This window comes from Podarcis muralis, chromosome 4 (assembly GCF_964188315.1).
Source record: "Podarcis muralis chromosome 4, rPodMur119.hap1.1, whole genome shotgun sequence".
Taxonomy (NCBI): domain Eukaryota; kingdom Metazoa; phylum Chordata; class Lepidosauria; order Squamata; family Lacertidae; genus Podarcis; species Podarcis muralis.
The window spans coordinates 18,232,194-18,245,114 of NC_135658.1; the positions used below are offsets into that span (position 1 = coordinate 18,232,194).

The window sequence follows — 12,921 nt, forward strand, 5'->3', positions numbered from 1 at the left end:
TTTCAAGGCGTTATGGTCGGAGCAAGTTTTGGGGCAGATCTCTATTTTTTTAGTCTTAGGTGCCAGTCCTCTAGATATCCAGATTTGGTCGATTCGTGTCCAGGATAGGTGGGCCTCAGAAAAGAATGTTCCCTCTTTACCTAGAGAGTACTTTATCCTCCAAATGTCAATCAAATCCATGTTGTCTGTAAGTTCGAAAAAAGTCTTTGGTAGTCTGCCATCTTTAGTTAAGTTTTGATTTTGTGACTTATCCATGTATGTGGAGACAACCCCATTCATATCTCCCATCAAGATGATGTTATTATAATCAATATGGTCCAGCATTATCTCATGCAGCTTCTTATAAAATTCCGATTTCCCCTCGTTCGGTGCATAAATTCCTACTATCAGAAATTTTTCTCCTTGTGATTGTATTTCGATCGCCAGAATTCTTCCTTGTTCATCTTTAAATACAAATTTTGGTGCTAGGCTCTCCTTTGCGTATATCACTACTCCTCTTTTCTTTTCTTTACTTTGTCTGATGAAATAAATTCTTGGCCTAGTCTCTTGTTAATTAATACTCTTCTGTGGAGCCTAGTCACATGAGTTTCTTGAAGGCAAATGATGTCTAATTGTTCTTTCCTCAATATATGAAAGATCCTTTTCCTTTTTTCGGGGGAATTTGCGCCATGGATGTTCCAACTGAAGAGCTGCAGAGACATCCTGGATCAGTTTGTCAGCCAATAGGGTTGTCTCCCTTGTCGTCTATTTGTGGAGGTGGGTCTTTTTCTCCAGGTAGGGGGGGTGGCCAAGTACCTGCTGTTCCTTTCCGAAGGTCCTCCCCGTGATCGTTCAGGAACTTTTCTTGCTCCTCTACTGATCTAATTCTTACCTTCTTCCCTTTCCAGTTGAAAGATAGTCCTTGGGGAAATTCCCACCTGTAAAGGATTGTGTTGTTTCTCAATAATCTTGCCAGATCTTTATATGTAGTTCTTAAGTCCAACAACTGTTTTGGTATATCTCTGAAGATTTCTGCTGTCTTTCCCTGTATCACCAATGAATTTTTGAAATGTAGGCCGAGTATATTATGTTTTTCTTGCTTAGATCTCAATATGATCAAGCAGTCTCTTGGTTTATCCTTCTTGGCCACTCTTCCCAGTCTAAAGGCGGTGACAATTTTAAAGTCCTTCTCTTCTGCCAAGCCCCAGAACTTGGATATTTCTGCTGTCAAAAAGCCGATCAAGTCTTCCTTTTCCAATTCTGGGATGCCAACAATTTGAATGTGTTTATAATTATCTTTCAAAGACACCCTGTGAGCTGCAGCTGTAGAATCATCAGTCACCTTCCTTGGCTGCAAGAAATGCATCCATTCTAACAAGCATGGGTAGACTTCAGGCCTTCCAGGATCAACTTGGTTCTTGTATATAAACCTGATATCCACTGACCACAACCAGTGAGGTGCATAAAGTGGTTATGGGATGGGCACCATGTTGATGTTAAAGCCATGGTTTTCCCAGTAGTGATGTATGGAAGTGAGAGCTGGACCATAAAGAAGGCTGATCGCCGAAGAATTGATGCTTTTGAATTATGGTGCTGGAGGAGACTCTTGAGAGTCCCATGGACTGCAAGAAGATCAAACCTCCCATAAAGAAGGCTGATCGCCGAAGAATTGATGCTTTTGAATTATGGTGCTGGAGGAGACTCTTGAGAGTCCCATGGACTGCAAGAAGATCAAACCTATCCATTCTGAAGGAAATCAGCCCTGAGTGCTCACTGGAAGGACAGATTGTGAAGCTGAGGCTCCAGTACTTTGGCCACCTGATGAGAAGACTCCCTGGAGAAGACACTGATGCTGGGAAAGATGGAGGGCACAAGGAGAAGGGGGCGACAGAGGACGAGATGGTTTGATAGTGTTTTCGAGGTTACCAGCATGAGTTTGACCAAACTGCAGGAGGTAGTGGAGGACAGAGGTGCCTGGCGTGCTCTGGTCCATGGGGTCACGAAGAGTCCTAAACGACTAAACAACAACAAACCATGTTGATGAACCAAGGGGCTGATTGGGGATAAGGCAGCATCCTACATTTTGTGCATAAGGGCCCAGTCTTAATCCTCAGCATTGCCAGTCGAAATGATCTCAGACAAAAAGGGCCCAGGAAGACTACCTTGTAAATATGTGGGGCAGAGAAGAAGGAATGATGGGGGGGGGGAAGAGACACACACATTTCCCCTCTTTGGGATCTTTTATTGAGGGTAGCAGTGAGATTCAATTCCGGGTCTTTGTGGTTCATCATAGCTCACACTCTGAACCCCTACATTTGACTGGGGTTCTTTCCTCTTAAAAATCCGCATCCTGAAGTACCTTACTAGACATAACGGTGATGTTTCAGCTAAAAGGAAGTTTTTCAAACACTGAGGATCCTTAAAAGTTTATGGTGGGCAGCTGGATTCTCTGTGACAAAAATCAGTTGTGACTTTTTTGACAGCTACATAGGTGAGGCACAGGACAACAGGCAACTCAAATAGACAGGATGAAGCTAAACCAGATTTCCTTTCTCTGCCTTCAGCTGCCCGACCCAACTTCTCCAGAGCCTCTTCACCTGTACCTCTTCCGATAACTGTCATTTCTCCCTCAGACACCATGTTCTTTTGTGACATCACAAGCAGTCCACAGCCAATAGCATCAGAACAACCTCCCGTGGCCTGACGATTTTGGAGGCACCTCCGCAGGGGTTTGCTTATTTCTTATTTATTTCTCACCCGGCACACCTTTCCTGTGTAACGATACCAAGTCAGGTGTGTGATATCCCATTATGTGACTTTGAATAAAAAGATAGAATAGCTACTGCAGGTGGATGTGTTTAGAAAGGCGTTTCTTCAAATGAACTATAAGCTGCCTTGCTTAAGCCCTGCAGTTCTCTTCACTGCTTTCATGGGTGGCCTTGAGGAAACCTCACTGGCTTCAGACATCCATGGGACCACAAATGGGACAGCTACCATATGGCAGCATCCTCCAGGCACTTCTACCGACTTCTACCTAGGGACTTTATATGCTAACTTTCAGCCTTCCAGCTTCCACAGGTTCCATCTAATCATGAACATTTCCACACATCCCACCCCATTCGCTCACATACATGTACCATTTCACCCTGACCTTTTTTGAGACCTCCCATTCCCACACACAAGTGTACGCCAGCCAGCATCCATGATGAACACCGGCAGATACAATCGGTCATAATTTACTCTCCATTCGTTTACGTTTGGGTCCTGCTTCAGTCCACAAATATCCACCGGCTTCTGTTGACTGGCCTCCAAAGGTGAGTTCCAGCCAGCTGACATCCACAAACACCAGCCTTGAGACATCTGCCCGCTTCCAAATGCAAGCTCCACCAGCTTTCACCCGCCAACCCCTGACAGTTTCCATTAAGTCCATCACTATAGACTTCAGCCAGCTTCGGACCACGGATATCGGTAGACTTCAAGCCGCAATCCCACTCAGCAAACTTGCCCCTATAAATAAAGCAGAGATGAAATCGGTACAACTCAATTCCATGTCTGGGAAAGCTTGCTGCAATAAAAGCACATTTTTAGCAGGTGTCTTTAGAAGTGTAGGCAGGTACTCTCTGTGGCAAGTCCTAAATTGTGGAATTCGTTCCCACAGAGATGTGTCTGGTACCTTCATTACATAGTTTCTGTCATATGCTGAAGAGTTACCTCTTTCTCCTGGCGGGGTATAAATAATAAAATTATTATTATTATTATTATTATTATTTGACACCTCAGATATTTTAGGACCCACCCTATTCTACCAACTGTAATTAGTTTTAATATTGCATTTTAAAATTGCTCTAACTATTCTTCCTCTTTCGTCGTCTTTCTTTTAATTTCTAGGATCTCTACATCAAACTTTCACTTTCCAGCTTTTTTTTGGGGTGGGGGGAATTAAGACTCTGGTTCCCATTTGCAGAGTTGTGAGGAAGAGAGCCCTGGGTCGCGGGACCCTTTAATTAGTTCCCTCCTATAAAAACTCTGTGTTTAAAGTTTAAAGAGCAAATTACTTTTACTTAGTGTACTGTACTTGCAGTTGCAGATTAAATATACAATGCAGGTGGGCGTTTTCTTAAATTGTTAATACATCTTACACAGATTAAATTGTTAAGCCTCCCTGAGGCAGACAGCAGCACAACAGTTAAGACTCTTTAACTAACTGCCATAACTGCCACAGAGTGTATGACATCAGAGTTCTACAGCTCTTGCAATTCATGCACTTAACATATGCATTTTGGATGCTAACATCCAAGTTTTCAGTGGTGGCAGGGGTGCCATAGAATCATTGCTCTTCTGCATGTTCTGTCTCTTTTCCCTTTTGTTTATTTCCCCCTTCCCTTCTTGGGCTGGCGCTTTAATGCCGATTAGGTAGCGTGGATATTGCAAATGAAACTTGCAAAATAATCCTGGGAACTGTAGTTTGCTAAGGCTGCTGAGAGTTTGTTAGGAGACTCCCCTCTTCCCCTCACAGAGCTGCTACGATTCCCAGAGTTCCCTGGGAAGAGGGACTAATTGTTAAACCGCTCTGTAACTCTGTGAGGGGAATAGGAGTCTCCTAACAACTCTCTGCACCCTTAGCAAAATAAAGTTCCCGTAACTGGGGGGAAGCCATGACAGTGGTATGATACTGCTTTAAATGTGAAGCTGCATCCAGTCTCATTGGATATTCTGTGCAAAGTGAGTTAGGTTGGTGGGCCCACTGCCGATTTGGGGGCCCTGGCAAATGCCCAACCTTGCCACCCTCTGGAGCAAACCCTGATGCTAGATCAGGGGTCAGCGAACTTTTTCCGCAGGGGCCGGTCCGCTGTCCCTCAGACCTTGTGAGGGGCCGGAATATACTTTGAAAAAATATATATGAATGAATTCCTATGCCCCACAAATAACCCAGAGATGCATTCTAAATAAAAGGACACATTCTACTCATGTAAAAACACGGATTCCCAGATTGTCTGTGGGCCGGATTCGGCCGCCAGGCCTTAGTTTGCCTACCCACGTGCTGGCTCCCAGTACGTTTCCGAGCACAATTCAAAGTGTTGGTGCTGACCTTTAAAGCCCTAAACGGCCTTGGTCCAGTATATCTGAAGGAGCGTCTCCACCCCCATCGTTCCACTGAGGTCCAGTGCCAAGGGCCTTCTGGTGGTTCCCTCACTGCGAGAAGCCAAGTTACAGGGAACCAGGCAGAGGGCCTTCTTGGTAGTGGCGCCTTCCCTGTGGAACACCCTCCCACCAGATGTCAAAGAGAACAACAACTACCAGGCTTTTAGAAGACATCTGAAGGCAGCCCTGTTTCGGGCAGCTTTTAATGTTTGATGTATTATAGTATTTTAATATTCTTTTGGAAGCCGCCCAGAGTGGCTGGGGAGGCCCAGCCAGATGGGCAGGGTATGTATGTATGTATAAATAAATTATTATTATTATTATTATTATTATTATTATTATTATATCAGCCTTTCTCAACCTGTGAGTCCCCAGATGTTGTTGAACTACAACTCCCATCACGCCTAGCTAGCAAGGCCAGAGCTTGGGGATGATGGGAGTTGTAGTCCAACATCTGGGAACCCACAGGTTGAGAAGCGCTGTGCTAGATAAACAGTTTGGCCTTCAATCTGAGCATTGCTGACAGCCTTGAGTCCCTCAGCCAGGGGAAAGCTGGAAGGTCTAAGTATCTTTGGTGGTGAAAGTATCTGGCCGAAAATGAGTTTCATAGTTAGGTGGGGATTTGAACCTTGATCTCTACGATTCAAGTCCTATCTTGTCTGCTACCTCATGCTCCAATGTATTCCACCTGCCAGAGACCCCCAACAAAAAAGGCACAAGTTCCTGTGAACCAAGTACCTCCTGAGTTTATCAGCACCCAGGCGCAGTAAAGTGATCGTATAGTCCGTATAGTTAAAGCTATGGTTTCCCCTGTAGTGATGTATGGAAGTGAGAGCTGGACCATAAAGAAGGCTGATTGCCGAAGAACTGATGCTTTTGAATTATGGTGCTGGAGGAGACTCTTGAGAGTCCCATGGACTGCAAGAAGATCAAACCTCTCCATTCTGAAGGAAATCAGCCCTGAGTGCTCACTGGAAGGACAGATCCTGAAGCTGAGGCTCCAATACTTTGGCCACCTCGTGAGAAGAGAGGACTCCCTGGAAAACACCCTGATGTTGGGAAAGATGGAGGGCACAAGGAGAAGGGGACGACAGAAGACGAGATGGTTGGACAGTGTTCTCGAAGCTACCAGCATGAGTTTGACCAAACTGCGGGAGGCAGTGGAAGACAGGAGTGCCTGGCGTGCTCTGGTCCATGGGGTCACGAAGAGTCGGACACAACTAAACGACTAAACAACAACAGCAGCAATCAGGCTGAGCACTGTGCCCTTTGACTGCTGGAGCGATGTGCCACGTTATCTTCACCTTGGGAAGATTATTCTCCACGTGTCGCTTTCAGAGGGACATTCTTGGGTGCCAGCCAATATTCCAGAATCAGGCCTGATGGCATTTCAGTTCATTTGTTCCTCTGTAATCCTCACAAATCACACCCACGCGATCTGTTGTGCCCATCTGCTGCCTGCTGGAGTGATTGAGAATAGTCAGATAAATCCACTACATTATAACAGATGCGATAGGAAAATACAAATGCAGCAAAAGAGTGGATGCTTTGTGTTTCAGCTGAATGTGGAAAGTGAACCTCAACTGCACAGTGCCACTGTTTTAATGAATCGCGTATCATCTGTCTGTCTGTCTATCTGCCTATATGGGGTGATATCTAAACCACAAGCTGCAAACCATAGGAAACAGTGCAGTTAACAGCTTGTGGTTAGCCCCAGGGTCGGCCCAAGACATTCTGGCACCCAAGGTGAGCCACAAAATGTACACACCCACCCACCAGGGAAGAAGTGGGTGAGTAAAGATTTGCACCGAAAACAAGGGAGCTCATCATTGTGCATCAATAAAATGCAAAGGATCTGAGTGAATTGTTATTACCAGAGACTGTTCCTGTTTATTTTATTGATGCATTTTCCAGTGGCTGCTTAAAAACACTTTTGCTTAGGCAAGCCTAACCAGATGCATGCAATACAGATGTGTGTTTTATTATTGATTTTAATTAATTTTTTGAATTTTTCAAATACTTGGTTTTGTCCGTCCCCCCTGATTATTTTATCATTTTTTTATTTTTGCAAAATGCCTTGAGGGGTTTTAAAGTGCTTTAAAAAACAAAAACAAAAATCAAGTCTTATATAAATTTTATGGGGGGAACCCGCACACACAAAACCCAGATTTTATTTTCATTTTATTTATTTAGTTTCTATACCGCTTTATATTTTTAAGAAAAATCTCAAAACAGTTTACAGCATACTAAATCAATAAAACCTGAATAAAACCATCTGAAGAAAGTCAAATACAGTCATACCTTGGGTTACAGGCGCTTCAGGTTGTGTGTTTTCGGGTTGCGCACTGCGCCAAACCTGGAAGTACTGGAACAGGTTACTTCCGGGTTTCGGCGCTTGCGCATGCACAAAAACACAAAATTGTGCTTTGCGCATGCGCAGCAGTGCCGAATCGTGACCTGCGCATGCGCAGACACGGCACTGCAGGTTGCAAACGCTGCAGGTTGCAAACGTGCTTCCCGCACAGATCACGTTTGCAACCTAAGTGTCCACTGTATATACAGTCATAGTAATCTAATTAAAACAAAAATAAAATATTATCATTAAGATTTCAAAATAAAACATTACAAAGCAGGTTAACTACGGAATAAATAAAGTTAACAAAAAAATCTTAAAACATTTCAAAAGAAAACATTGCTAAGAGAAGTCAAATATAAAATGCACATTTAAAACAACACAATAAAAGATTATCATAAGCGTGACACGGCTTATGAACTGGATGAACAGACACAGATGAACAGGAGCAGAGCAAAAACATGTCTTATTTGCAAACTGTCCGGGATTTGCGCGCGTTACTCCCAGCGACGGCCCCGGACAGAGGAGGAAAAACACAACGTGACTTTTGCGCGCGCTTGTGCTCGTTGCAAATTACCTTTTTATCACCCGAGGAAACCATCGGATTGCAAAATAAAATAAAATAAAATCTCCTCCTACCCCGCCACCCCTGCATATCCTACCCACAACTTCCAGCAACGGAAAATTAATTTATTCGGAATATACGGTGCGCGCTCGCTTCCTTCCCCCCCCCTCCCCGCACCGCCCCCTGCCGGCAGAAACGACAAACTGCAACGGCGGGCGAGGAAGAGGAGCAGCGCGCCGAGCGAGGGCGTCAACGGCGGCGCGCGCGCGCGAGGACGCCGGCAGCAAAGCCTCTCTGGCAGCGCTCGAGGGCTCGGCGTTGGCGGGTCGTTGGCGGGCGCGAGGCTTCGCGCCGAGGCACGTGCGCGGGGAGGGGGAGGAGAGCGGGGGTTGCGGGGCGAAGCGTCTCCGCTTTCAGCCCGAGGCGGGAAGGGAGGAGAGAGGAGGCTTTGAGCTCCCGCTGCCACGTGTCACCCCCCCCCCCTGGGGTCAGTACTGGTTTAAGCAAATGAGAAGAATAAGAATATACCTTCACGTATTTTATATTAGGGTGGTTGTTTTTTTTTTTGGGGGGGGGGAAAGCCGTTCGTTTAAGGAGCGTTGGGTGAGGCTGGCAAAGGGGCGATTTGAACCCGCGTCTGCTAAGCCGTTGCGTCGGCTCCCCCCCCCCCCCAACCCTAATTCAGATTCCCGCCGGCTCCAAAGCTCGGTTTCCCCAAATTTTGGCCTCCCCCCTCCTCCATAATCTTTGTTTTCAAGCAGCTAAATTATGGGGTTTAAAAAAAAAAGACACCACAATATCCAGACATGTTAATCTGCAATCCCTCAGTCGACTTCGAAATTTATTAATTTTTTTGTCTTTTAGTTTTGTTGCTGATGTTGCATTCAATGTTTTTTAGCTGCCTTTGTTATCTATAATGCTGAATTTTACACGGTCCTGGATGAAGGGCGGTATAAGAAGGTAGTAAATTTTAAGGAAGGGCTATAACCTCTTCGGGACGCGGGTGGCGCTGTGGGTAAAACCTCAGTGCCTAGGACTTGCCGATCGCATGGTCGGCGGTTCGAATCCCCGCGGCGGGGTGAGCTCCCGTCGTTCGGTCCCAGCTCCTGCCCACCTAGCAGTTCGAAAGCACACCAGTGCAAGTAGATAAATAGGTACCGCTTTATAGCGGGAAGGTAAACGGCGTTTCCGTGTGCGGCGCTGGTGCTGGCTCACCAGTGCAGCTTCGTCACGCTGGCCACGTGACCCGGAAGTGTCTTCGGACGGCGCCGGCTCCCGGCCTCTTGAGTGAGATGAGCGCATAACCTCTTCAGGGGATGCGGGTGGCAATGTAGGTTAAACCAAAGAGCCTAGGACTTGCCAATCAGAAGGTCGGGGTGAGCTCCCGTTGCTCGGTCCCTGCTCCTGCCAACCTAGCAGTTTGAAAGCACATCACAGTGCAAGTAGATAAATAGATACCGCTCTGGCGGGAAGGTAAACAGCATTTCTGTGCACTGCTCTGGTTCGCCAGAACCAGTCATGCTGGCCACATGACCCGGAAGCTGTACGCCGGCTCCCTCGGCCTTAAAGCGAGAGGGCCACAACCCCAGAGTCGGTCACGACTGGACCTAATGGTCAGGGGTACCTTTACCTTTATAACCTCTTTATATGCCCAGCCATTGGGGTGGATGGGGAGAGGGAGATCACATTTCTGTCTCCCCAACATCCAATACCCCTGTCCAATACATGGCTGCAATTTAATAAATATACTGCTCCAGGTATTACTGCCTTTTTCTCCTGCCTTTACTGACTCCAAGCGGATCCAGACATTACCCTTGGTTCTTACCAACCATCCATACCCATTGTAAACTTTGCAACAACCCCTTTCAGTTTGGGATGAGAGAGACTGACTGGCCTAAGGTCATCAAATGAGCTGGATGAAACACTGACAATTTGACCACTACTATGCTTTGTATATTTTATCTATTTTTTAATTGTATAATATAGTATACTTCTCTGGCTCTACATATTAGGACATTCTCCTCTAGTGTAAAATCTGCCCACAAATGGGGATGAGTGTGCTCCAGGGTGGATTTGATTTAAATCATATCAATATAAATCACAATTTAAATCACTAGTAAGTAAATCAATTTTTTTACGGAAAGAAATATTTACAATCAGATGAAGGTTTCACTATTGGAATAATAAATTTTCAGAGTCGTTTTTACCGTTATATCAAAAATTACTGATTTGGTTATACTATTAGAAATACATAGACAGATAATTATGAAATTATGGTGAGGTTTAATAAGTTAACTCTATATTTGGACAACTTTTCTGCTGTGCTTTATTGGAAGGAGAAAAATAATCATTTCCTTAATAACAATTTAAACAATTTATTTAACAAAAACAGTAACATTGTAGCATATGTATGGAGAGACCTGTGGCTCGGGCGCGCTGCAGGCCCCTCAGTGGTGACACCCGGGGTGACCTGCCCCTACCGCAGCCCCCTTCCTCTGCCCCTGTGTCTTTTATTTCTAATTTATCATCGCTCATGCCTATTCCTCCATCATTTCTCTTCACTTCCCTTGTATACAGTGGTGCCCCGCAAGACGAAAAACTCGCTAGACGAAAGGGTTTTCCGTTTTTTGAGTCGTTCCGCAAGACGAATTTCCCTATGGGCTTGCTTCGCAAGACGAAATGTCTTGCGAGTTCTTGCGAGTTTGTTTCCTTTTTCTTAAAGCCGCTAAGCCATTAATAGCCGCTAATAGCCGTGCTTCGCAAGATGAAAAAACCGCAAGACGAAGAGACTCGTGGAACGGATTAATTTCGTCTTGCGAGGCACCACTGTACTTGCATTACACATATTCCAGCTGTGTAGGAACCTTCTGCTACATTTCTCCTCCCAATGTTTTTTTTTGTTTTTAAAAACTTTATTGAATTTTTTTTCATTGTGCAAATAAAGTGAACGAAATGGGGGGGCAAAGAAAAAGTGCTTGAAACTGTAGTGCAATACAGTATATAGGGGTATAAATAAGGCTACTATTCCAACGAGTGTACAATAATTAAAAAGTCATAATTGTTATAAATGCATTACAAATATAATATTTATCCATGCACAATCTGTGTCTAGAAGCAATCCGCTCATATGATGCATGGTGGTACAGTGGACTGGGAACCCAGGAGTGATTATGCCATCTCCTGGAGCCCCAGGGGTAACTGATACATCTCCCTTGCTCTGGCAAGTGAATGAGGTGATAACAAGGCTTTTATGTTTGTGATATGTTCGCATGAAGCAAGGAGAGCAAATATGAATTCATTACTACTGTCATGAAAACACACTGAATTGGAGTCCCACTGATTCTAAGACAGGATATTATACTGTATTTGTGCAGCTCTTCTTTACGCACTTACAACAAGAGCAACAATTAGAATAACAATGGAGAAAGCCCTGCTGCCTGCTTTTTTCGTACTCATCTAAGGGAGCTGTTTTGATGAGCTCCAGCTTTTAAAAATTTACTAGTACGCTACTGCTCCCAGCAAATCCCATGCTGGCGCCTCCTCCACATTTTCTTAAAATTACTTAGAATTGCCAAATGAGAATTTGCAACAATAGGAAAATGCCACTGCAAAAAAACGGCAAGCACAGGTTAAATTATTTGAATTTGTCTGAGTCCACAGTAAGGAGGAGGTCAGTCTTTCAAATAAGGAACATCTGCAAACTCTCAGAACCGTGGTTTAAGGGCTGCTGTACACACCACAAAATTCCTGCGCAGAAATAGGGATGTTTTTCAGCATTGATGTTTTTATTATGTTTTTAGATACGTTGTGAGCCCCTGAGAGTGGCTGGGGAAACCCAGCCAGATGGGCAGGGTATAAATATTAAATTATTTATTATTATTATTATTATTATTATTATTATTATTATTATTATTATTATTACAAATACCAACAACTAAATTAAGATGCTGAAACCAAGAAGTTTTGTGGGGAGGAACTAGGAGTGGATTTTTGTGTGAAAAAGTTGTGGTCTCAAGGAGCGGGTTCTAAAATCATGCCATTACCAAAAGCCAGTGAGGATAAGTGATTAGAGTGTCAGACTAGGACCTGTGAGACCAGGATTAAAATCCCCATGGCCATGAAACTCACCTTGGGCCAGTTGTTGCCTCTCAGTCTAAACTACCTCACAGGGTTGTTCTGAGGATTAAACAAGGAAAGGGAGAACCATGTACAGTGGTACCTCGGTTTTCGAACGTCTCAAAAGTTGAAGGTTTCAGCTTTTGAACGCTGAAAACCCGGAAGTAACTGCTTCGGTTTTCAAACGCCTTCGGAAGCCAAACGTGCCACGTGGCTTGTGTATTGCGTTTTCAGGACGTAAATGCTTCTGGAAATGCATGCTTCGGTTTTTTAATGTTTCAGAAGTCGAATGGTCTTCTGGAAAGGATTACGTTCGAAAACCAAGGTACCACTGTACTTCACCTTGATGTCTTTGGGGGGGGGGGAGAGGATATAAATGCAATAAATAAAGAAATAGCCCTATCCCATATAACCAACCCCTCACAGCATCTCTGAGAGTTGGAGAATATGGGTGTAACCTCTTAAAATGACCTAAGTGTATGGGCAGTTTCATACAAGGGAAGTCAGTTAGAATCATAGAACTGTAGAGTTGGAAGGGATCCCAGGGGCCATCTAGTCCAATTCCCGGCAATGCAGAAATCTCAGCTAGATCATACATGACACATAGCCATCCAACCTCTGCATAAAGACCTTCAGTAAAGGAAAGTACAGTGGTACCTCGGGTTACATACGCTTCAGGTTACAGACTCCGCTAACCCAGAAATAGTGCTTCAGGTTAAGAACTTTGCTTCAGGATGAGAACAGAAAGCATGCTCCGGCGGCGCGG

The 12,921-nt window shown here is 44.6% G+C and overlaps 1 protein-coding gene and 1 long non-coding RNA gene across 5 annotated transcripts in view; one reads left to right on the forward strand and one right to left on the reverse strand.

Moving 5' to 3' along the window:
- Window positions 1-2,055: 2,055 nt before the first annotated feature.
- Window positions 2,056-8,203, reverse strand: LOC114595639 (uncharacterized). Its single transcript, XR_003706306.2, has 3 exons — window positions 8,052-8,203; window positions 6,426-6,582; window positions 2,056-3,486 (listed from the first exon to the last, which is right to left on the reverse strand). It is a non-coding gene; the product is annotated as an uncharacterized LOC114595639 (long non-coding RNA).
- PIWIL4 (piwi like RNA-mediated gene silencing 4) overlaps window positions 4,290-12,921 on the forward strand; it is a 37,819-nt gene continuing 29,187 nt past the window's right edge. The window contains exon 1 of one of the 4 annotated variants that reach the window (XM_028726100.2): window positions 4,290-4,392. Coding sequence is in view for 1 of the 4 variants with exons in the window: in XM_077927005.1 (XP_077783131.1) it covers window positions 11,174-11,272 (99 nt within the window). In the remaining 3 variants the exon portion in view is untranslated. Of the gene's footprint in view, window positions 4,393-8,264; window positions 8,396-11,150; window positions 11,273-12,921 lie in introns of those variants that run through there. The other 3 variants (XM_028726097.2, XM_028726099.2, XM_077927005.1) reach the window with 3 other exon arrangements.